At 42.0% G+C, this 24,502-nt stretch overlaps 1 protein-coding gene across 2 annotated transcripts in view; it reads right to left on the bottom strand.

Annotated features, from left to right (window-relative positions):
• WWP2 (WW domain containing E3 ubiquitin protein ligase 2) overlaps positions 1-24,502 on the bottom strand; it is a 150,700-nt gene that overhangs the window by 35,368 nt on the left and 90,830 nt on the right. For both annotated transcript variants that reach the window (XM_059383233.1, XM_059383234.1), the window contains exons 7-8: positions 21,678-21,805; positions 7,989-8,199 (exon numbers count right to left, since the gene is read on the bottom strand). In XM_059383233.1, the coding sequence (XP_059239216.1) occupies positions 7,989-8,199; positions 21,678-21,805 (339 nt within the window). The remainder of the gene's footprint in view (positions 1-7,988; positions 8,200-21,677; positions 21,806-24,502) is intronic.

Genomic DNA, 24,502 nt, shown 5'->3' with positions numbered 1-24,502 from the left:
ATTCAAGCACTCTTAAAGCTGCCAGTGTGGAAGTTCAGCTCTGCAGAGGCCCAAACCCCACTGAACTCACAGCTTCTTATTTTATGCTCGTCTAATAAATGACTCTGAACCAACCCCTAATCCCCAAGCTTCGGCCACTTCCTGGGTGAACCATAAGATTTATTTCTTCTGTTAGGGACGTTTTTAGACTTTTATGAGCCAGAAATCTAGGTGCAAGGGAACAAATCTGCTCACCGTTTTCATGGATTCAGTAGATCCTTTGTAAACTGGGTAGGAAATGTGCTAAACTCGGTCTTCCCTCAGCAAACTTTCTTGGGATACTGAGCTTCCCTTTCAATCTAAGCACACTAACCCCTTCTTTAAAAACCATCAGCGGGGCGCCTGGGTGGCTCAGTGGGTTAAGCCGCTGCCTTCGGCTCAGGTCATGATCTCAGGGTCCTGGGATCGAGTCCCGCATCGGGCTCTCTGCTCAGCGGGGAGCCTGCTTCCCTCTCTCTCTCTCTCTCTGCCTGCCTCTCCATCTACTTGTAATCTCTCTCTGTCAAATAAATAAATAAAATCTTTAAAAAAAAAAATAAAATAAAATAAAATAAAAACCATCAGCAACCAGCACTTTATGCCCTGTAAGCAGAGAATGGCAATGTTTAGTAGTAATCAAGGCTTCTGAATTAAGTCTGTTTTTCTTCCCCTTCAACCATCCAATTTCTTTGCACTGGAAAAGTCTCCAAAGCTCCTCCGGGAAGGATGACAATATTAAAATGTATGCTCTCACGCAGAGGCAAGACAATTCCTGGAGATGGTGTACATTAAAAATTTAAAAAAAAAAAAAGGGAAACATTTTTGCTGATAACAGATTTTGCAGATAAATTTGGCAATGAAGAGGAATAGTCACTGAAAATAAAAGAGTTGTGGGAGCAAAAATGGGTATACTCTTTGAAGTATACTCTTTGAAAAGGGCAATTTGGCAGCCTGGTCAAAAACCTTTCCTATATGAATATCTCATAACTTAGCAGCTCTTCTTCTAGGATGTATACTGTGGAAATAATTACGTGTCAACGATTTAGCTGTAAGTATATCTGTCACAGTAGGTTACAGCATGTTACACAAAACCTGAAAACAACCTAAATGCTCCCAAAATGGAGGATTAGTACAATAAATTATGTCATTTCTCTAATGGGTATAACACTCATTGAAAATAACATGATAGATAATATAGACTTGCCCAGCTAGTTACCATATATTGGGTGGAAAAAGCAAGTTAACAAATAACACATATAATTTAGTCAAAATTTTGTTTAAAAATAACGTTAATATACTATTTTTCATTAAATCTAAAATGACATCAATTATATGATTTAACATATTACTAAGAAAGAAAAAAATGCTGCCAATTAAGCTTATAAATTACATATTGATTTTCAAGTTTATTTCACATTTAAATGTGAAATAACAAGTGTATCAGAATCAACAAAATGTGGAGAGTGTACGTGAGTAAAATTTTTACGTCAGCGTAAGGAGGAATTTTAGACAAGACACAAACAGCACACGAAGCTTAACAAACAAGGTTGCTTCAAATTTTGAATTCCTGCACAATGAAAGGCAACATTAAAAAGTGAAAAGATGAACCACATGCTGGAAGAAAATGTCTGCAATGCACAGAATTAAAAAGCAATTAGTATCTAGCATATATAAAGAAACACTACAGATTAGAGAGAAAAAGACAGCCATATAGAAAAATTGACAAAAAGATACAAAGAGGCAACTCACAAAACAGGAAATCAAAGAACCAAATAAAAACATGTAAAAGAGGTCCAATCTCAGTGGTAATAAAGGAAATTCTAATTAAAACCACAAAGCGTCCACCAATCAAACTGGCCAAAAAGAAAAAAAACCTCACAATATTTTTGTTGTTGTTTTTAAGATTATTTATTTATTTATTTGATAGAGACAGAGAGGGCACAAGCAGGGAGAGCAGCAGCAGAGGAAGAGGAAGAAGGAGACTCTTCATGAGCAGGGAGCCTGATGCAGGTTGGGACCATAGGACCATGACCTGAGCCAAAGGCAGACACTTAACTGACTGAGCAACCCCAGCGCCCCACAATATTAAGTTTTAGCAGGAATGCTTATGCATGCTCCAGAGAGTGTGAGTACTGGTGAGCAATTTGATCGTATCTACGAAAACTGAAGATCTTCAATCCTTACAATAACACTCCAGCTCCAGCACATGCCTTAAAGAAACAGACATGCAGGAACACCTGGGTGGCTCAGTCAGTTAGGCATTTGACTCTCGGTTTCATCTCACATCACAATCTTAAAAGTCCTGGGATACAGCCCTGCATCTCACAGTCCACGTCCAGTGGGGAATCTACCTGAGGATTCTCTCTCCCTCTCCCTTGCCCCTTTTCCCCCAAAGCCCTGTGTACTCGCTCCTTTATAAATAAAATCTTAAAAAAAAAAATAGACAATACAGACAAGATATGCACAGAAAAATTTCACTGTAGCATGTTTATAATTGTGAGGAGATAAAAACAGTATAAATATAAAATATATAAACATTTACTTAGCTGTTATATTATTAAGTATATAGGTATAAATTATATATAAAAATAAATTATCAAATATAAATGTTTATTAAAATAATATATGTGTTTAAATATACATTTATATGTTTTTATATTTTATATTTACATGACATATAAATATAGTAAATATAAGGAAATTTGATTTATAAATAAAATTTACCTATTCATACAATGGAATACCTTATAGCAGTTTAAATGAATATGCCAATGCCATGTAGCTCTGTATATAGAGAATGGAAATGGGAAGAGGTTCATGGAACTTTCTACTGGATTTGTAATGTCTTTGTCAAGAGGTTAAAGAAAGGGGAAGCTTGCAGCAAACACAGCATAACTCTAAAGTCTGATATAGCTGGGTGATGAGCTCAAAGTATGTTTCATATTACTCTCCATGCTTAACTGCATGCTTACAATATGTTACAATAAAAATATAAATTTTAAAAGCACATGCTAAAAGATTATTAAATTTTAGTAGATGTATGTTTACATGTATGTGTCTATATATGTGTGGTCCTGGGCAAATTGCTTAAGGTTTTCTCATTTGTAAAATGAGGATAAAAGCAGCTACCCCACACAGTGTTGTCAAGACTGCACCAAATAATCCATGGGCAAAACTTAGCATTCCCCTACATAATGTAAACACTGAACACATGCTAGCAGTCACTAATGGTCAGGAAAAAATATATACAATCTGGAAAGCACCAATGGTTAAATCTGGGCATTGGTTTGTTACTGCTGTTCTTCTCCATTTTCTTTTTCCTACTTAAAAAGAATCTTTTTAAAATTTTAAATGCTACTGAGAATGTGAAATCATTTACCTAGTCATTATCAAATACTTCTCACTCCATCTCCCTCTAAGCCGGGTACTATGCTAGGTGCTGGTGGATACGAAAATGGACAAAATCATCTCTGCTCTTGAGGAGCTCTCAAGAAAGTGTAGTGAGAATGGACATTTGTAATTACACATAATTACACACACATATAGTAGTGTGAGAATGTCTCATGGACCAGCCTCGGACAACACAAGAATCTTTGGAAATAAGGTTTCATTCTGAGACGAGGAGGAGGAAGCCAGAAGCATGTGCCGATATTCAGCGTTACCTAAGTGTATAAGAGTCCTTGCACGGCCAAGAACTAAATCATATTCAACAAGAAGGCACAGAGTCTCCCAGTATAATCCTTTAATCTGGCGGCACTCAAAGCATGTTTCCCTGGCCCAAACGGTTACTCTTTAGTGACCAGAAAAGTACATAAGTTTTTAAGCATTTAGAAACTTTTGTACCAATTTGGCATCGCCACATCTAAGTAATGTGATCAGTGGAGAAGCAGAGAACAAAAGTAGGGATTCCTAACAGACTGAAAATAAGAAAATAAAAACAGAAAAGAGAGGGAAAAAAAAAAAAAAAGGATTGGTTCTTCACAGACAGTGTAAGAAGGACCGTTTTCTAACTCCCTGGGTAAGGAGCTTTGGCTAGTGCCAAAAATGAGTTTGGAATGAAATGCAATGGCAGCGGCTGGTTTATAACTTAGCGGAGAAGCTCCAAATTCCAACGTCTCTGAAAGCTCTCCACAAACAAAACATCCAAGAGCTCATACAAGACTGTCATCCTTGATAGCGTTTCAAGGAGCACCTGGGGAAAAGGGCCTCTGGACATCCATGAATGGGTGTGGGGTAGCGGAGATGGCAGAGCCGAAAGATCTAGAAACACCCCTCCTCAATTAATTCTACTTTGAGGCAGGAAACAGACAGGCCAGCCAATGACTGCGGGAGAAAAAGGATGGTGTGAAATGGCAGTGCTGAGGTAAGTCGGCAGTCCAAACACAACGGCCTCCCTTATGTAAGAAACCACAGCAGAGCGCAGGCTGCCAGAGTCAAATAATGTGCCTCTGTGTGCAAGGGACTGAGGGAGCTGCAGAGCCCAGGACGCACTTGGAGTTTATCTAAGCCATGTACACACGGTCTGTTAATGAGCACTTGGTTCCCAAAGTGGGCTCGCTGCTGATAAAAAACAGATGCAGGGCCAGCTGAGCAAAGTGGCCTCGCTCCCCGCTGCCTGGGACCACTATCTCACGTCTCCTGGGTCTTCCTGGCACCCCCTTCGTTAATGAACGTTTGCAACCTGAAAATGCCTCACTCTTCCACTTGGCTTCCTTCAGCCTAATTAAATTTAAAAGTACAGAAAGCCGGTCGGTTTGGAGACAGGGAGAGAGAAAGGGGCCGAGGTGTGCTCTGTGGACTCACACAGCCCAGCCTTCCGTACCTTCGGTCCTTAAAACTACAGACGGGCGTGTGTAAACTCTTCAAGATCAGAGCTGCAAATGCTGCAAATTTCAGAAAGGCAATGCAGCCACCAGGGAGACAGGCCCTCAGGATTCCCAAGTGGACCTTAGGCAATCGCTCAGTAGAGGAGACTGAAGGGGTCAAGAAGATCAAGTTGGGAAGAGACAGCTGGCTAGATGCCTCGATAAAGCAAAGAAAGTCTTGTGGCTCAGAAATGACTTGGCCAAGAGGAGACATGGTCCTGGGATCTCCCAGTACACAAGGTCTCCTCATGAGCGGCGAAGAGTGTCCCCCAGCCTGTGAGAGTGGCATATCTGAACCCAAAGCCGGGCAACCCAGTGGATGACAACCCTCCACTCTGGCCTCTGGGAAGGAAAATGCAATATTCCTGTCATAGTTGCGGTACCAAAGAAGCAGAACACATTCATCCAGGTGGAGAGAAAAAAAGAAGAAAAAAAAAAAAAGATGGCATTTAAATTTACTCATGACAAATATGTCTGGGAGGGCCTACTTTGTGTCAGGCTCTCTGTCACCCTGCCATTTACAGCCCAGTGAGGCAGAGAGATGCGAAACAAGCAGATACACATGTGAGAAGAGTTACAGTAGACAAAGCAGCTTGACCTTGTCTACCACGGATCAAGGAAAGAGGCCCAGGGGAAGTGCTAGTTGACTGATGGAAAAAATGGTAAGGAAGGTTTTGGAAAGAGTGACCTGCATGGTGTAGCGTCCAAAGTCCAGGGAAAGGGTGCTCCATCTGTCCAACTAGCCTAAGCCATAAGGCTAGAGCTTAGAGAGCCGAGCAGAGCCTTCCATGGAAGGCCTGAGGGGGTAGATGGGGTCATACCATGTGGGGCTTCTTAGGCCTTATGAAGGATTTGGGAATTTACACCTAAGGACAATGGGCAGCCAGGACAACATTCTAAGTGTAAAATGTCATGCTCAGAGTTTTTTTTTTTAAAGATGAAAATTGGTCTCCTTACACATAAAGCCAAAGTCCCAGGAATAAAGGAATAACCCATCCTGATCAGATCTCCTGAACTTGTAAATAAGCTGGTGTGGTGACGGTAGGTCTTTGAGTTGCAGAGGTCACTGCGGGAACCATGTCTTCTCCAACTTGCCATCACAGAGCAGCACAACAAAAGCACGCCATCCTCGTGCCTGGCACTCAGCAGTTCTGGTGGTGATTTCCAATCTCTACGCCCGGAACCAGCCTGCAGAGTACTAAGCTCCCGCTGTCTTAGGGATGGGCACCTTAAGATGGAAAACTGGGTCTCAATACCATCATACCCACGTTAGAGTGGGCAGTGGCCTCCCCAGACCCGCACACGGATCTCGCCACATTCTAAATGCTCTAAGGAAAAGATACAGTTCAAACTCTACCTCGGCAAAGTGTTTCAGCCTCTGGCAAGGATGGGGGTGGGGAATCGGCTTCCCTGGGCTGCTCCATCTGCCAAACTTAGAATAAAGAGTGTTTTCAGGGCCTGGAGTTTTCCAGCTGCCTGGAAACAGGAAGAGCCCAATCCCAGAGAACAGTAACCCTCACACACACCCTACATAAAGACATGTTGAGCCATTAGCCCTAATTGCCTGTGACTGACACAGGAGCAAAGCCGGCCTTCCAGGCATTTGCTCAGCAGAAAGAAAACAAACAGCTCACAGGGGACACAGGCAGCCATTTTCTCTCCTTTCTGCCAAAATGATTTTGCTCTGTTCCCCCCAAATTACAGCATACAGATCTAAAATTATAAACCAAACAAAGGTCTTTCTAGTATTCTTCACCACATACGAGAGAAAACATAAATCTCTGCAGGAAAGGGCTGGACACCAGCAATTGGTTATTAATGTTTTCACAAAACCAGGAACTTCACAAAAACTTTTCAGACCACCTCTCAATGTCCCATCTCTCCGGGTCTGAGGTATTAGGAACCGCTTGCAATACCTGTTGTTTATTCATCATATTTTAGTAAGATATATGTTAGCTAGTGGGCCAAATGCTAAGGATGTGATATGTACGTGGTAAAAATCACATTTGCCTTCAGATTTACGATTTTTGTTTCTAACAAGCTGGTTTTCTAAAGAGGCTTAAGAAGATGGAGCATATTATACATCAAGCAAGAGACTGTGCATCCTTCCCTTGCCCTTTATGAACTACCAGGGTTCAGGGGAGCTAGCCACACATCACCACCACCGCCATCAGCCAGACCAGGGACTAGGGTGATAAAGACACTGGTTTCCTTGGTACCAAACTGATAAGCAGGATGGATTTGAGGACCAGAACAGGACTGGCTCTGACAATGACTGGCGGTTGCTGAGATAAGACTTCATTCCCCGGTTCAGAACCATTCCCTTTCTTCACCGTTCCCTCACAGTCGATTCAAAAATATCACTCACCAGGTGGAACATCCAGCATGTTCCGCCTTCCACTTCCTAGACAGACACGTAAGGTTATGAACTCCCCCTTGCAGAGACGGTGAAGCATTTGAGCAAGGACACATCGGATCCAGTGGAGACCGGAAGCCAGATCTGTTTGATTCCAGGGTCCACGTTTTTAATCTCTCTCGACTATATAGCCCAATTTGAGCTTCCTTTTGGCTTAATGGGGTCGCCTTCTTACCATCCAAGGTCTTACCATTAGATTTAACTCTGAACTAAAGGATGGCCAGAAAACGAGTTAGTCCGTGTTGTTAGTAGTTGTTGTAGTTAGTTAGTTGTTAGCCCCAGTGTATTACAGGACGTGTATACAATAATATTCTGAGCCGGATATCCTCCAGAGATGGTTAAGATAAAATTCAGGAGAGAAAAGCAGCTTTCTCAGCAGGATCTCAATGAACACCTTCCAAAGACGAAGGAAGGCAAAATGAGCTCCTTGTTCCTTGACTCTTTAAGTCAAGCCATTCATTTCAAGTCATGGTATAAGGTAGCATTGATTCTGCCCCAGATGATTTAGATTCTTTTCAGGATTTCTGTAGAATAAGCAGTTCTTCTACACCTCCCTCACTCCTGTGCATGGCAGCCTCCCCAGAGACTACAAGCCACTAGGTAATAAATAACCATGTTGTTTCTGTCCTGGCGAAGGAGCCTGAGTTTTGAGAGGGGTAAACGCTGCTGTGGGCCAAAAGGCTACTCACCCGGCGGGCAAAGCATCAAGGGCCTGGGCAGCTGCCGGGAGCTGCTGGGTGCCTGAGGTGCTAGGCTCCTCTCCTTCCGCTGGGGTGGCCGAAGCAGGGAGAGACACTGAGGTGGGGTTCGGGGTCACACTCGACACCGCAGCAGGCGACGATGTCACCCCAACAACAGAGGGTTCTTCAGGATCAGTGGCTGCAGTGGGTTCGTCGTTCACTGAAAACAGAGAAATCGTACTGGAGAGATCAACTCAGACTCGTATTCACAATAACTAGATTTTTCCCTTAAAGTGGTAACACAGCACCTATGATGTTACCACGCATGTATCTGGCAACAGCAAAAAGTTTTATAAAACATAACTTTGGAAATGATAGCAAGTCAGTAATGACCTGCCCCTGTTCTCCACCCCCGCACCCCACCGCCAACAAGTGGGAGATGGATCTGAAATAAATATATATAATGTTACCTCTTTTGTATACCTGTATTACATTTTTCTAAAGTATTCTGATTACACATATTACAATAAAAGAGGAGCAAGAAGGCGGGTAATAGGGAGGTGTGTTGGTGCTAAATGAAGCAAGGCCAAGGCCACATCTGCAGGGTCACATTTCTTTGACCTTGCCATTTGTCTGCCAGGCACAAATAGCACCTTCCTTCAAAAAGCTCTCTATACTCTAAGAAGCAAAGAACTTCCAACCATGTGCTTGTTCTTTTAAAGTCTCATGCTCAAAGCATGGAACAAAGATTAATACTATAGATGAAAAAGATGAGGGACTTGTCTGCCAAATAACGATAGACAAAGACGAAGAAGTCAAATAAGCCTGTTCTGAGTCTCCTTATTTCTCTACTTCTTTATCTCTTTTATGATCATTCATGTTCACAAGGACCCCAAGACAATGCAATAGCTTCTTATTCAAAAAGGGATCCAATGAGGTTTTCGAAGAATTCTTTGAAAATGGCTAAGCCATATGCCGAGAATTTTCTACATATGTGATTGCATATGTGCACATTTATACTAGAATTCTGTAGGAAAACCCCTTAGATGTGATTTAGCCTCATCTTCCTAATTCAGAAATTCTTTTTGCAGTTTCAAATGTAACAAATGCACTATCTAGACTCTTCTTAAACGCTTCTGACAAGGAATTCGCTACTATCCCATCACTGAGCAGATGTCCTGACAGCAAGTTTTTTCTTACGTGAAGCAGAATTTTACTGGCTGGTTCTATGGGGTGGGGCTTAGAGTGGGGCCCCACCCACCCCACCCCCCACCCAATACAGTGTAAGTATGTGGCTACCCTGTTTCTCATTCACCTTCTCTTCTCTGGTAAGAAGGCCTGTTCTTTCTTTAATGTTACTAGGCCCTTCCCTTCTTATCACCAGGCTGCTCTCTTTTGGTATTTTCTCCTACTGCCTCTCCTCAATAATGACAGCAGGAACTGAACATAATATAACAGACACCACCAGACCAGCAGAGTCAGATTTCCAATCTAAGTGGTAGTAGTTAACATGTACACAACACCAGTGTATGCCAGGCAAAGTGCAAAGCATTTTGCATTACCTCATTTAAGCCTCACACACAACCCCACACATTAGGTACAATGAATATCCCATTTTACAGTTGTGGAAACTAAGGCTCAAAGAGGTCAAATAAACTGCTGAGGTGGATAGGCACCTAATTCTCACCCCTACTGCCTGTGTCCAGAGCCTGAACTCCTCACTAACGATGCTCTCCTTCTCCCTCTGTGAATATCCTTCAAAGCAACCCAAGACGGTAACAACTGAAGCCAAGACGGGATCCTCCTGGCTTACCTGAGACCGGGGGCCAGCTGGAACCAAAATTTCTTCACACGATGTGATGCCACCCGCTCTTCAGAAATGAAAAAGAGCCTAGGGACTACCTGTAATCCATTCATTTGCTTTCTCACCAGTGTATGAAACACGGTCTGGCACATCAACTAAATTAGTTGTTTAATAAGTGATGCCATCTTACGCAACTGGTATTTCCCCCACACAGATGTGAGACTTCGTACTTCTATTCCTATTCTAGCTCAGCTGAGTTGGTGAGACACAACAGATGGCAACTCTCTTCAGGCAAATCTATAAATTTTACTCTATTCCAATACAAAAATCATCATGACATTTTTGAGAACCAAATAAGTTCATTCTAAAAGTTATAAGAAAAACTAGGGGTGCCTGGATGGCTCAAGATGTTAAGCCTCTGACTAGTAACTTCAGCTCAGGTCATGATCTCCGGGTGGTGGGATGGAGCCCTGTGTCGGGCTGTGTGCTAAGCGAAGAATCTGCTTGTCCTTCTCCCTCCCCTTCTGCCCCTCTCCCTGCTCACACTCGTTCTCGCTCTCTCTCCTTAAAATATATAAAATGTTTGGGAAAAATAATTTAAAAAAACAAAACAAAATACAGAAGAACAGCCATGAAAATTCTGAAGAGTGCTGTGTGAATGTGTGTGGGAGGGAGAAGAGTTCTCTAAAGTAGTAACACATCATAAAGCTGTAACAATTAAAAGAATGTGGGGTTAACAGAAGAATAAGCAGATGTTGATGAAATAAACAGGAAGTTCAGAAACATTATTAAACACACACAGGAATTCAGTATATGACAAAGGGGGCATTTTAAATGACCGTAGCAAAGAGATCATTCAGTGGACAGCACTGTGACAACTGGGTAGTACACTGAGGAAAAGATGAGTTATAGCCCTCCCTTATCCAGGACATGAAAATAAATTCCAGATGAATCAAAAATTTTGACATAAGAAATGAAGCTAAAAAGAAACTAAAGAAAACACAGGAGAATATTTTTATCTCAAAGTGGAAAAAACTTTCTGAAGTATAACCCAAAATCTAGAAGACATAAAAATGAATGAATTCAACTATATTAAAGGGTGGTTTTTTTTTTTAATGGCAAAAAAAAAATCACAAACAAAAATCAAAGAAAAACAAGCTGGGAAAAATTATTGCCAACTCATACTACGGATTAATGGCTAATTCCTTTGATATGAAAAGTATCTCTACAAATCAGTAAGAAAAAGACCAAAAATATGCACAGGCACTTCAGAGTAAAAGAAATACAAATTACCCCTAAACATATTAAAAGATGCTCAATCTCAACTATGAGAGATGCAATCTAAGGGGCACCTGGATGGCTTAGGCAGTTAAGTGGATATCCGACTCCTGATTTCAGCTTGGGTCATGATCTCAGGGCTGTGAGATGGAGCCCCGCATCAGTCTCTGCCTGGGTGTGGAGGCTGCTTAAGATTCTCTCTCTCTGCCCCATCCCCCCTTTAAAAAAATTAATCTGGTAAATTAAAAAAAAAAAAAAAACACTGGTAAGAGTATAAGAAAAACTGGCATTCTCACATACTGTTGGCAGGAGCAGAAATTATTAGAACCTCTGTGGAGAACAGCTGGCAATATGGAAAATTTAAATGCAGTAAGAGGGGGTGCCTGGGTAGCTCAGTTGGTTTAGTGTCTGCCTTCGGCTCAAGTCATGATCCCAGGGTGCTGGGAACAAGTCCCATTTGGGGCTCCCTGCTCAGCGGGGAGCCCCGTCTCCCTTTGCCTGCTGCTCCCCCTGCTTGTGCTCTCCCTCTCTCTCTGTGACAAATAAATAAAATCTTTAAAAAAATAATAAAACTTGGGGCGCCTGGGTGGCTCAGTGGGTTAAGCCTCTGCCTTTGGCTCAGGTCATGATCCCAGGGTTCTGGGATCAAGCCCCACGTTGGGCTCTCTGCTCAGCAGGAAGCCAGCTTCTCTTCCTCTCTCTCTGCCTACATGTGATTTCTATCTGTCGAATAAATAAATAAAATCAAAAAAAAAAAAAAAGAAAGAAAGAGAGAAAGAGTGATCTTACCAACCCTGAGCTCACCCACCACACAGGACATCCATTTAAAATAATAATAATAATTGGGGTGCCTGGGTGGCTCGGAGGGTTAAGCCTCTGCCTTCGGCTCAGGTCATGATCTCAGGGTCCTGGGATCGAGTCCCACATCGGGCTCTCTGCTCGGCGGGGAGCCTGCTTCCTCCTCTCTCTCTGCCTGCCTCTCTGCCTGCTTGTGATCTCTGTCTGTCAAATAAATAAATAAAATCTTTAAAAAAAAAAAATAAAATAAAATAAAATAATAATAATAATAATAATAATAATAAAACTTAAAAAATAAAATAGATGCAGTAAGAGGGAGGTGGGGGGAATGTGGGGTGGGGGTGTAGAACAGAGGTGGTGGGCCTAGAGATGAAATTAAAATAGCCATGAACCAGTAATATTTAGAGCTGGGTTTACTGTAATTTTCTTTTTGCTGTTATATATTCAATGTTGGTGACACACAGGGAGTTGCATACTTCCATTAGGAGGCACATCACAGCTGGCTGTCACCCTTCTGCAATGTCAGCACCCACTGATGATTATTGCCTAGATCCATAAGTTGGTTGGGGATTGCAAAACAGCCATATTCTAATCCTACCATGCCTATAGGAGAAACTTTCCCTTGTCAATTATTTGGCTACCTTGAGGTTCAGCTTGCAAAGAAAAGGCAGGAGAAATGCTTGGGTCTTTCTTTTTATTTACCAATTTTCAGAATAATGAATTGATTTCCTTCCATCCTCCAAAAATAAAAAATGAAATTTCGTTTTGTGTAAAAATCATCATAAGCTCTTGGATTTAAACTTATTTAAAATATTTCAATCCATAGCGATTATTATTATTTTTGATACTAAAATTGTCCCCATATCTGGTTGGGGTTAGTAAAATGGCAAAGGGAGTAAAGTGGCAAATTTCTTCAAGTTTGCTTCAAAAATCTATGCAAAAATTTCTAAGATAATTATTAAGTGGGAAAGGGCAGAACAGCATATATATTTTGCTAGCGTGTGTGTGTGTATATGTGTGCCTTCAAATAGATGTGCATATGCCTGTATAGTCAAAGAGTATCTTTCAAAGAATCATAAGAAACACAATAGTGACTGCCTCTGGGGAAGAAACTGGGGGCGAGAGGACGAGAACGGGAAGAGACTTTCTTTACACTGAGTTCTTATACTTTTCAAATTCTCAAGATGGGGGCGCCTGGGTGGCTTAGTCCATTAAGTGTCAGGTTGCGATCCCAGGATTCTGGGGTCAAGCCCCACATCATGCTCCCCACTCTTTGGGAAGCCTGCTTCTCCCTCTCTCTCTGCCTGCTGCTCTACCTGCTTGTATTCTTTCTCTGTCAAATAAATAAATAAAATCTTTTAAAAATAAAAATAAAATTCTCATAATGTACATGTATTACCTATTGAAAATAATTATAACGAAATTATTGACATGAAAAGAACAAAAGCAGAGCCCCATTTTCCACAGCATGCCAATGGTAAAGACCCTCTAATCAATGCTATTTGGATCAGGTCACACTTGTAGATATAAATCTAGTTCGAAGGGTTCCCACCAGGACTGCATCCGTTCATAGACCTTGATTCACCACAGGCGCTCATCTGTTTTGGAGCTCTGTGCTACACTTTGATTTGGAAATAGAGTGTGCGAGCCGGATATCCTTGTACTGACAAACTTTCTGTGTCCGTGCTTGTATTCTTCTATGCTCAAAAAGTTTATGTGTGTGTCTTAGAACATGAGAGCTTGAAAGAAACTCAGCAGTAAATGCAGCCCATCACGGCTTCTGACTCTGCAGATGATTAAGTTACTGGTTACACCAGTAAGCCAAGGACAGAGCACCATAATCAGGCCGTGATGGGGCTTCAAGTAGAGAAAAAAACTGGACTGACAAAGACAAGGAGTTACAATTTAGTCATGATTTAGAGAACTGCTGTATTTTACATGTTTTCTATTAATCCTAATCGTGTGATATAGACAACGTAGCTCCCTGCAAAGACTGCACCCTTCTTGAAAACAAGAGCAAATTTGTTTCCTTTGTTTTTCACTACTTCCACTCTCTGTCTCCTGTGTTCTTGTCTACACCTCTTTCTCACTTGAGCCCCACTCCCTGGAGCCCTCTACACTACATAAGCCAGACTGATCCTCTCCATGAATCCCACAATACCTGTGCTCTTGACTACTCAACACACAGCCCCTGTGACATCTGCTGTGTTGATACTTAGCTGACAGTGTCTTGAGCTTCTTTTTCTAAACAGACTGGAGGGCAGAAACTTATTTTATAATTTTTTTAAAGATTTTATTCACTGGGGCACCTGGATGGCTCAGTAGGTTAAGCCGCTGCCTTCGGCTCAGGTCATGATCTCAGGGTCTTGGGATCATCCAGCTCTTTGCTCAGCGGGAAGCCCGCTTCTCTCTCTCTCTCTCTCTCTCTCTCTCTCTCTCTCTGACTGCCTCTCTGCCTACCTGTGATCTTTCTCTGTCAAAGAAATGAATAAAATCTTTAAAAAAAAAAAAAAAGATTCATTTATTTGACAGAGAGAGAGAGCACAAGCAGGGGGAGCAGGAGAGACAGGCTGCCCACCGAGCAGGGAACCCAATGCAGGGCTCGATCCCAGGACCCTGGATCAGGATCTGAGCCAAAGGTAGATGCCCAACTGGCCGAGCCACCCACATGCCCCCTTATTTTATAACTCTTTACACCATCTATGCTCCTTAGCAAAATGTCATTCGACAGATATTTGTTCAAGAAATACTTGTTTAGGGGCACCTGGGTGGCTCAGTGAGCTAAAGCCTCTGCCGTCAGCTCAGGTCATGATTCCATGGTCCTGGGATCGAGCCCCACATCGGGCTCTCTGCTCAGCAGGGAGTCTGCTTCCCCCTCTCTCTCTCTGCCTGCCTCTCTGCCTACTTGTGATCTCTGTCTGTCAAATAAATAAATAAAATCTTTCCCCAAAAAAGAAATACTTGCTTAATAAACCTAATAATCTAGTGAAAGAAGTCTGAAATAAAACCATCTGACATTTGTGTAACACTATCAATCACAAAGCAGTTTCTTTTCATTTTTATTTTGGAATAACTTTATAGACTTACAGAAAAGTTGAAAAGATACCACGAAGAGCAATAGTATGGGAAGGTTAGCACATATGTTGAAGCTGAAAAATGAACACCAGTACATTACTATCAACCCAACTTCAGACTTTATTTGGATGCACCAGCTTTACCACTCATGCCCTTTTTCTGTTCCAAGATCCAATTCAGGAACCTACAATCCCTTTAGCAAACTTATTTTCATCAACTCATTTACCTGCCTAATAGCTCTGCAAGGAAGATAACTATTCCCATTCTTTTTTTTTTTTTTTTAAGATTTTATTTATTTATTTGACAGAGAGAGATCACAAGTAAGCAGAGAGACAGGCAGAGAGAGAGAGAAGCAGGCTCCCTGCTGAGCAGAGAGCCTGATGCGGGGCTCGATCCCAGGGCTCTGGGATCATGACCTGAGCCGAAGGCAGAGGCTTTAACCCACTGAGCCACCCAGGCGCCCCTACTATTCTCATTCTATTTAAGACAAAACTGAAGCTCAGAGGTTCCATCCAGACAGGAGCCATGCAGTTGGCAAATAGCAAAACCAGTACTCAAATCCAGAACACCACAAAGTAAAAGCAATGGTTTTACTTGGAGGAAGAGGGGAGAGGAATGGAGGGGAGAAGAAACGAAGATGGCTTTGAAGGCTTTCCCCTATGGGAAGAAAAGTTGGGTACCAAGATGACGCAGTAAATGGGGTAAGTAGGTAAAATGGTAGTTGAACGGCCTCTGGTTTCTGCAACAAGGAATATTTCACAAGCTTCCCTCTGTGAGGCTGGTTAAACAACCTAAATTTATGAATCAGTTATTCAGTCAGGACTGAGACATACCCTAGTCGCAGTTAGCCAAGAAAAGATCAGGATTTGTAAATTCTTGTTCTTAATCCTGGACACACTGCCAGCTCACTGTATGTTCCAAGACCTTCAGGTGTGTGTAGCATAGTGCTGGCTCTTGGTATATACACAGGCCTTTTTAACCCCCACATTCAGGCATGGCAAAGGCTATTGCCAACAGTGGAAACTTTTTAAACTGAAGATCAGCTCATAACATATGATTCACAGCAAAGCAGTCACTATCGCTCATCCATGAAACACAAGCAATGCATTCCAAGGCAACTAGCTGCTCGGTTCTTCATGAGAGCAACCAAAACCAGAAAAATCTTTCATTATTAGCATGACATACGGTGAGGCGCTTATATAAAGAAAAACAACCAAATTAGATGGGGGGGGGGGGGGGAGAAGAAAAATTAGCTGGAAAGCAAGAAGAGAGACTTGAAAACCTTACAAAGCCATACCATGGGAAAGTTCAGTCCTTCCTTGACCAAAATACAGATTTGCCCAACTTCTAAGTATATCCCATCACACTTCTAAGAACTCAAAGACTGAAATTTGTTTTGAAAATGTGTAATACCAAAAAATATCAGGAATAACCCTTCAAAACATTAGAAAACACACTATCACACGTCAAGAATCAGAATCACATGGGAACAGCCCCAAACTGGAAATAAATGGAATGAGTTCAGAAATAAATTCTCACTACATATTAAGAACATGATAAGTGATAAGCACTAAGTAAAACCACCAGTGAGGAAAAAAAATTGTTTCTGGAATAATAGGACCCCAATATAAAGAAAAATTAATTCGGACCCAGACTTCATTATATTTAATATGTATTCAGACATATCAGTATACAACATTCCATTAGGATAAGTTATTTTGTAACCATGAAAAAAAAAAGTCAAACAGATCAAGTATTTATCCTAGCCACAGACAAGAGAGAATTTTTTCTACTACTGAAGCAAAAAGTAAAACTATAAACATTTTTTTTAAATGCTCAGGCATAATTATTTTTAAATTTTCATTCCCCTTTACTACAAAAGCCACAGAAAATGAGATAAAATGTAAAACAATAATATAGGAAGGAAACTTAAAATCACAAATTTAACAGATAAAACTTAGACCGAAGTACTTAGTATATATTGATAGCTATTACATTTAAAAAAAAAAACACACACCAGAAAACAAGTGTTGGCAAGGGATATGAAAAAACTGGAACACTCATTCACTGCTAGAGGAAATGTAAAATGGTGCAGCTGCAATGGAAAATAGTTTGGGGGCTCCTCAAAAAGTTACACAAAATTACCAGACATTTACCCCCACCAACTCTACTCCTAGGTTTATAGCCAAAAGAACTGAAAGATGTACACCCATATTCACAACAGCATTATTTGATATTATTCAAAACAGCCAAAAGGTAAGCACCATCCACTGGGTCCACCAATAGATGAAGCGATAAATAAAATGTGGTACACACATGCAATGGAACATTATTCAGCCTTAAAAAGGAATGAAACATGCTACAATGTGGATAAATCTTGAAAACATGCTAAGTGAAATAGGCCAGAGACAAAGTACAAACTATTCCACTTATAAGAGGTACCAGAATAAGCAAAATCATAGATTAAATTATTAGCCACTGGTTATCTTTTAAGTACCCCCCCCCCCGCCCCAGTAATCTCTATGCACAGCATGGAGCTCAAACTCATGACCCCAAGATCAAGAGTCTCTTGTCCTACTGACCAAGCCAGCCAGGAGCCAAGAATAAGCAAACAAGACAAATAAGAGAGGAGACTAGAGGTTACCAAGGGTAGGCGCTGGAGGGCAGATAGAGAGGAGAAAGTTATTGTTCAAGGGATACAGAGTTTCAGTTTGAGAAGATGAGAAAGATCTGGATGTGCACAGTGGTGGTGACAATTGCATAACACTGACAATGTACTTAATACTACTACATTACACACTTCAAATGGTTTAATGGCTATGTATATTTTGCCACAATTAAAAAAAAAAAAAAAAAAAACTTGTACCAAAATATATAAATCTCTCAATCTCCAAACAAACAAAAATCAAATGCTATGAAAAAAAATCACACAAGAGGAAAGAAACAGTCGAGCAAGCAACTAATAACTGGAAACGTGCAATTAGGCTCAACAATGAAGTGGCACTTAACAGCTGTTAGCAAAATGATAAGCCAGTATTTACACAGTTTCAGGAAAAAATAAACTTCATATACAACCTAACAGAAATTTTATACTACTGTGATTGCTTCAATCCCTTTGGAAGGCAAGCTGGTAATAACACATTCGATCTCATTTTTAAAAATTTATGTCCTTTGACACAAACTACGCAAGAAGAAACAAAGATGTGTGCAAAGACATTTGCAATCAGATTTTGTTTTATAATAGGGAAATGCGTATGAATTGAATGGTTAAATGAATTCTGACATATTAACTGTGAAACAGTAGGAGGTCACTAAAAAAGCAAACAAGACAACATAGACGTAGAACTGTGTGTAAAAAAACAATGGGATCTGGGGGTGTCTGGGTGGTTCAGTGGGTTAAAGCCTCTGCCTTCGGCTCAGGTCATGATCCCAGAGCCCTGGGATCGAGCCCCGCATCAGGCTCTCTGCTCAGCAGGGAGCCTGCTTCTCTCTCTCTCTCTGACTGCCTCTCTGTCTACTTGTGATCTCTGTCAAATAAATAAATAAAATCTTTAAAAAAAAAAATGGGATTTTAAAAACCCTCATATCTATGCTACATAATTAAAATTGTATGAAAAACTAACTTTGACAGTCTCAGGCACTCTACATGTTTTATATAATTTATTCCTTCTAACAACTTTATGAGATATATACTCTTGTCCTCATTTTATCAATGAGGAAACTGGGCCTTACACACATACTGTACATGGTGTGTGCAGGGGGAGGGGCGCCTCCGGAATCTGACCGCGACCAGTGTGACTCCAGGCTTTATGTGCATGGAAATCACATTTAAGAGAGGAATAAGAGATGTAATTTTCTTGGATAAAGTTTTCAATAAAAAGTTAGAAAGTAAATCATGGCACACAGGTCTCAATGAAGTGCTATACTATTCATCTACTCGGCTGCACCACTTCTAAAACTTCGTAATGTTACATTTATACAGACAGGCTGCCATTCACTTTCATTTTACAAAAAAGGATACTTTACAGTTGTGACAACATGAAAAAACCACCTGGAACTCAGCTCTGTTTTTGCCCTAAATGTCTTTTTCATGCATAACTGCAGAGCATAGCCAAGAAGGCTTGCTAAATAAATCTTGTATGTCTGTGGAAATATTTCCTGGAGGCACAGCTACTACCACCATTTTGGAACTGGTCTTCACAGTTCTAAGAGCAACATATTGAAAGATGAAGATGTCCTCATTCACAGCCTCAAACTCCTTTCTCGTCTCGTGCTGCCGGAAAGGAGGGTTTCTGTCTGCTCCCCAAAGGAAAGGTAAGATCTTTCCGTACCCCTTGGATAGACATTAAAAAGCCTACAAAACCCAGGCTGGCTGGAAGCAAAGGTGAACCGTCACCGCAGCAGAAAGTAGAGAGACGAGATAGAGGCCAAGGCCTTAGTATTTTAACAGGCAGAAATCCCCAAAATGCAATGACTGTCCTTCACAGATGGGTTCTGGGAACAGTCTGGGCACTCAGATACAACACTATAAAACATTCCCAGTGCAGTTTGGGGTTAGAGACATTTGGCTTTCTGAAGACATGGCTGGCACCTGCCTTGTCTGCTGAAACATAGCGTTCCTGGAGATAAGGACAATATGCAACGGTACCTAAAAATAAACGTAGGGGAAACACAGATCTGCTGCAGTACCCAATAGGAGTGACTCAAAGACCATCGCCATATAAAGTCAATTTACCAATAGTTTTTATAAGAAAAGCAGAGGTGGTTGAAGGAAACCAGTTTCAAGTAATGTAGGCCCCTAAAAAACAAAGGCCCATGATAGCCTGGCCACAGCCTCCAGAAACAAGTGGTTCCAAAAACCCAGTTCCCCTCCCCCATTTGTAAATGCTGGCCCTTCTCTACAAGTGACTTATTTCTTTCCTTTTTTTTTTTTTTTTTAAAGATTTTTATTTATTTATTTGAGAAAAGTGAGCTAGAGAGCATGAACGTGGGCAGGGAGAGGGAAAAGCACACTCGTCTGCTGATCAGGGAGCCTGACATGGGGCTTGATCCCAGGACTGTGGGATCATGACCTGAGCCAAAGGCAAATGTTTAACCTACTGAGCCACCCAGGCACCCCGTGACTTATTTTCCAAAGAGAAGCACGTTTATTGGTGCTCATGGAGCTATATACGGTTTTCTATATCACATTCCATGGCTGCCACCTCACCATCCCCTTCCCCCAGACTGGAAGCCAGGGCCCCCCATGGTCAATGGTCACTACGACTGGATGTCCCAGCACGTGAATATGGCGGTCAGCACAGGAGCACCAGGTGCGCTGAGATGGTAGCTACTTGTACTCCTCATCCCCAGCTCATCCTCATCCTCAAGGCTCAGGAGGAACAAACTAACTTAATTCCTTCAGGTAGGTCCCCAACTCCAGGGAGAATGTCCACTCACCACACATGCACAGAGGCCAGAAGGACAGGCCCCTCCACCCTGAACTATCGGAGGGGCTCTGCAGCCCTCATACGGTGCTGCCCGCCAGCTGAAAGCCACTAGAAAGCATTCCTAGTTGAACTCTCTGACTCAGTAAGTCGGCTCACAAGGGGCAGCAACAAGACCTATCTATTAGCCTGTCAAGAAGGTATGCTGCTCCAATCTCCCCTCCTTCACGCCACACCTCAGCTATCACAGCATCTACAAAACTCATTCCATGTCACGTACTGATTTAAACATCTGAGCCTGGGTGGCTCAGTTGGTTCAGCATCTGCCTTCGGCTCAGGTCATGATCTCAGGGTCCTGGGATCAAGGTACCCCCTTTCCCCCAATACATGGGGTGAGTGAGCCTGCTTCTCCCTGTCCTGCTCCCCCTGCTTGTGCTATCTCTCTGTCAAATAAATAAAAAACCAGAACAACAACAACAAAAAGAGATCTACTCTTAAAAAAATAATTAAAAATACATTTTTTAAAAAATCTGCATCTCCCTCATCTACAGTTTACTGAAATAAACATCCAAGTCCTCTCCCAAACGCTTCAAATTAAGACAAATTACCAAATGACTGGCAGTCACTAAAGATTTGACATATCTTCAAGACATTGAGAAAAACAAACTTTTTTGCTTTTTAATTTGACACTGTCCTGAGGAGACAGAAAGAAAGCATGACCAAAAAATTGATTTGTTTTGAAACAGGTCCTTCCCTTCCCACTTACAGAGAAGTAGAATCAAGGGCACAAAAGTTCTCTGTGGATATGGAAGGGCTACCCATTCTCCAATGGTATGAATACTCTCACTGGAACAACCATGGAATGTGCCCCCCACACTCACCCCCCCACATCCCCACCCCCTATGGCACTTTGCTGCTAGTCAGCATCCCAATGGGTCCAACAGTGCTGCCATCTGCTCAAACCCAGCTCTGAGAAACAATACTTAGTCTTTTTCTCCCTGGTCTGATCATTCCCTTAAATTAAGGAAATAAAAAATGTGTCATATTTAAATAAGGTACCCCCTTTCCCCCAATACTGATCAGAAATGACTTTAAAAATTAACACTTTTGATTTTTGTGCAAAGGAATATTTTAGAAGACTGCAGTCATATGGAGAATATTCTCGGATGAAAAGAATATGCCACAGACAAAAGAAGATGGGAAGGCTGATGGATTTTAGTATTGGAGTCTTCCCTAGCCCACCCTACATTCTGACGCAGTGAGCAAGGTTAGAAGCCACTGCTTTAGTCCAGGCCGGTATTTTGTGCTGTCACTCACCTGTGCCATTGGCCAAGCCATTGTGGGTTGGGTTCTTGACGGGCTGGCGGTGCCGGTTGCTAGTACCAGGGCTTTGCTCACCAGTTGCTGGGGCTGTTCTGGCTGAGCCACCTGAATGTCTGTGTGTCCTGGAAATTCAAAGTATAAAGCAGACAGATATAAGTCACTGTGAAAAAGAAAGAAGTATGTCCCATCTAAGTCATCGTATCCCCTCTCTCACTATTTATTGGAAATAAGACTTTTAAAAGCCCCGGTAGTCTTTGACTCAACAGAAGCTGGCTCCAAACAGAGAGACACAGGTAAGCTTCCCTCTTGGTCATAGCCCAGAAAGCAACTTTGGGTAAACTTTTCCACTTGAAGTAAACAAATCCAAAGTGAATTGCCCCCACATCTGAAGTAACTGGCAAAATATCCTATGACCATCACATTATTTTTATTGGGCTCAAATGTAATAAATAAACACCAATCACTGGACAGGCTACAGATGACATAATTCTCCCATTAGGTAAAAAGTGCCCAAAACTTATCTAAATATATTTTCTCTATAGCTAGAAACATACAGTCCTAGGGAAAAAGAAGTCAAGGGGCACTAGACAACTCCAGCCCACGCATATGTTGACAGGTTTTATCTAGGAAAGATGGCTCAATGGTCCGTTCCAAATAAATGAGGAACATAGCATAAAGGGATCTACATCACCGAAGACGGCGGAATCCAGGAGCAGAGCGTCTGACAACTTCAGAGAACACGAGGCAATGGGCAGTCCGTATTCTCCCAGTCCTGTTGTCCCGACTTTGTTCACTCAGTGACAATGTCTAAGCTCCCCACCCTTCAGTCCAGGGGTTTTGTCAAAGGAGATTATTCTACTGACTACTCATTATCTATTAGTTTTCAAGTAAGAGTATTTAAAAGTGAGAGTATTTCAATATTGTCTAGTAAAGAAAAGACCACCCCTGTCTAGGTAAAGAAACAGAAGTCCAGAAAACACACCTGCTTGGAGAGAAGTCTCACACCATGTACACGGGCCGTGAGAATACGATCAGCAACAAAAGGAACAGCAGTAGCTACAGGAGTGTGTACTATGCACTGGGCTGGAACATGACGTAACAGGTATCCCTGGTGCGCTGTGCACTTTATTTTATCTCATCTAACATGGAAACCCTAGAAGGAGTTAACGATTGTTACGCCTATTTTACAGGTAAGAGAGAAGATAAAGTAAGCAATGGAGCAAGACTCAAGTCCAGGCAGCCTAAGATCAAGAGCTCCTGTTCTTTGGTGGAGACTGGGTGTGGGCAGCCTGACTTGAACTGAATCCCTCCTAGGTTATTCTTTCACTGCTCACTGCGCCGATGGTGAGATGTAGAGCCCAAAGGAAAAGGTCCCCTGCTGGGCTGGAAGGCTCCATATCCACAGAACACCTCTGCCAGTGAGACTCTCGTCCAGTATATTGGGACAAGTCCGCAACACAACAAACTTGGAGGTTTTTAGGGGCGTGAGAAGTGCCCCCACCAACCACCTTCTCCAGCACAAGAAATGGACTTTTTCGAACATGAAGGGCATAAGTCAAAATATTACTAGTGATTATCTTTGACTGTTGTGACTATGAATTCCCTTGGTTTTTCCTTTTGTGCTTTTCTAGAGTTTTCTAGTTTTCTTCATTGAAATTATACACTTTTGCAGCACCTGGGTATCTCAGGGGGTTAGAGCCTCTGCCTTCGGCCCAGGTCATGATCTCAGGGTCCTGGAATCGAGCCCCACATTGGGCTCTCTGCTCAACAGGGAGCCTGCTTCTCTTCCTCTCTCTCTGCCTGCCTTGCTGCCTACTTGTGATCTCTGTCTGGCAAATAAATAAATAAAATCTTTAAAAAAAGAAAAAAAAGAAAGAAAGAAATTATACACTTTTAAGTAAGGAAAAACCACAACTTTTTGAGGAAAAAGTTTTTTCTTGGATCAAAATGGATGGAAGGAAGGAGGGAAGGAAGGAAAGAAGACACCTAGCAAACCGTGCAGTTTTTCACTGCTAAAGACTGCATGGCCGTTAAAAATGGATAAAGAAGGTGCAACTGAGCTATGGAAATAAAGATTTAATTTAGACTCTCTTTTTCCATCTTACTTTTTCCTGAGCTAATTTCATAAATTAAAAGCTGTCAACCACACCTCAGTCAAAAAAAATATTTCAAAGTCCCCACTTCATGGGAAGAAATGTTAGTATTGAGCATCTTCCCACAACTCCTCATCGAAAGTAGAAGGAGTACAGATTCGTTCCAAAGGGAAAGAATCTTCGGCCACTGGTGAATGTATGTGAATGTGCTGAGTGCAGAGAGCTTGACAGAGATAAAATTGGTTAATAAAAGGTTTATTCCAGCCAAGAATACCCTTAAAAGGACAAAAAAAAAAAAAAAAAAAAAAAGCCTTTTTGATTTGGTACGCACAGCCCACAGTAGAGGGCTGTACCACTCAAGAAGCAGTAGGCTGTGTGGGCAGCACAGGAAAGGCGACATCAGTCCCGTCACACGCACAGGCTCTGAGGGGCCCGTGATCACTTCCAGTCTGCAGCTGCTTGTCCCTCTGCAGAGCAGCTGGACATGACAACAGGGTGGGCCCCATTAAGTCTCCTGGCTCCTCCCTCCCTTCCCCGAAAGGGCCTGTGGTCAGAGTTGAGAGCGAATACTCTCAGAAATGCTTCACCACTAATGATAGCAGCTCGCCCTGAATGATGGGCTGCAGCAGGGCTGGGATTAGCCTGTAACCAGGGGCAGCTGGGACCACTTGGCAGGAATTGCTGCCTCCCTGGCCGCAGCCCACTGCCACCTCCGCCCTCCCCCCA

Source organism: Mustela nigripes, chromosome 17, assembly GCF_022355385.1.
Source record: "Mustela nigripes isolate SB6536 chromosome 17, MUSNIG.SB6536, whole genome shotgun sequence".
Taxonomy (NCBI): Eukaryota; Metazoa; Chordata; class Mammalia; order Carnivora; family Mustelidae; genus Mustela; species Mustela nigripes.
Note: the sequence above shows the minus strand (reverse complement) of the source record. Positions and strands in the feature narration are given on the sequence as shown.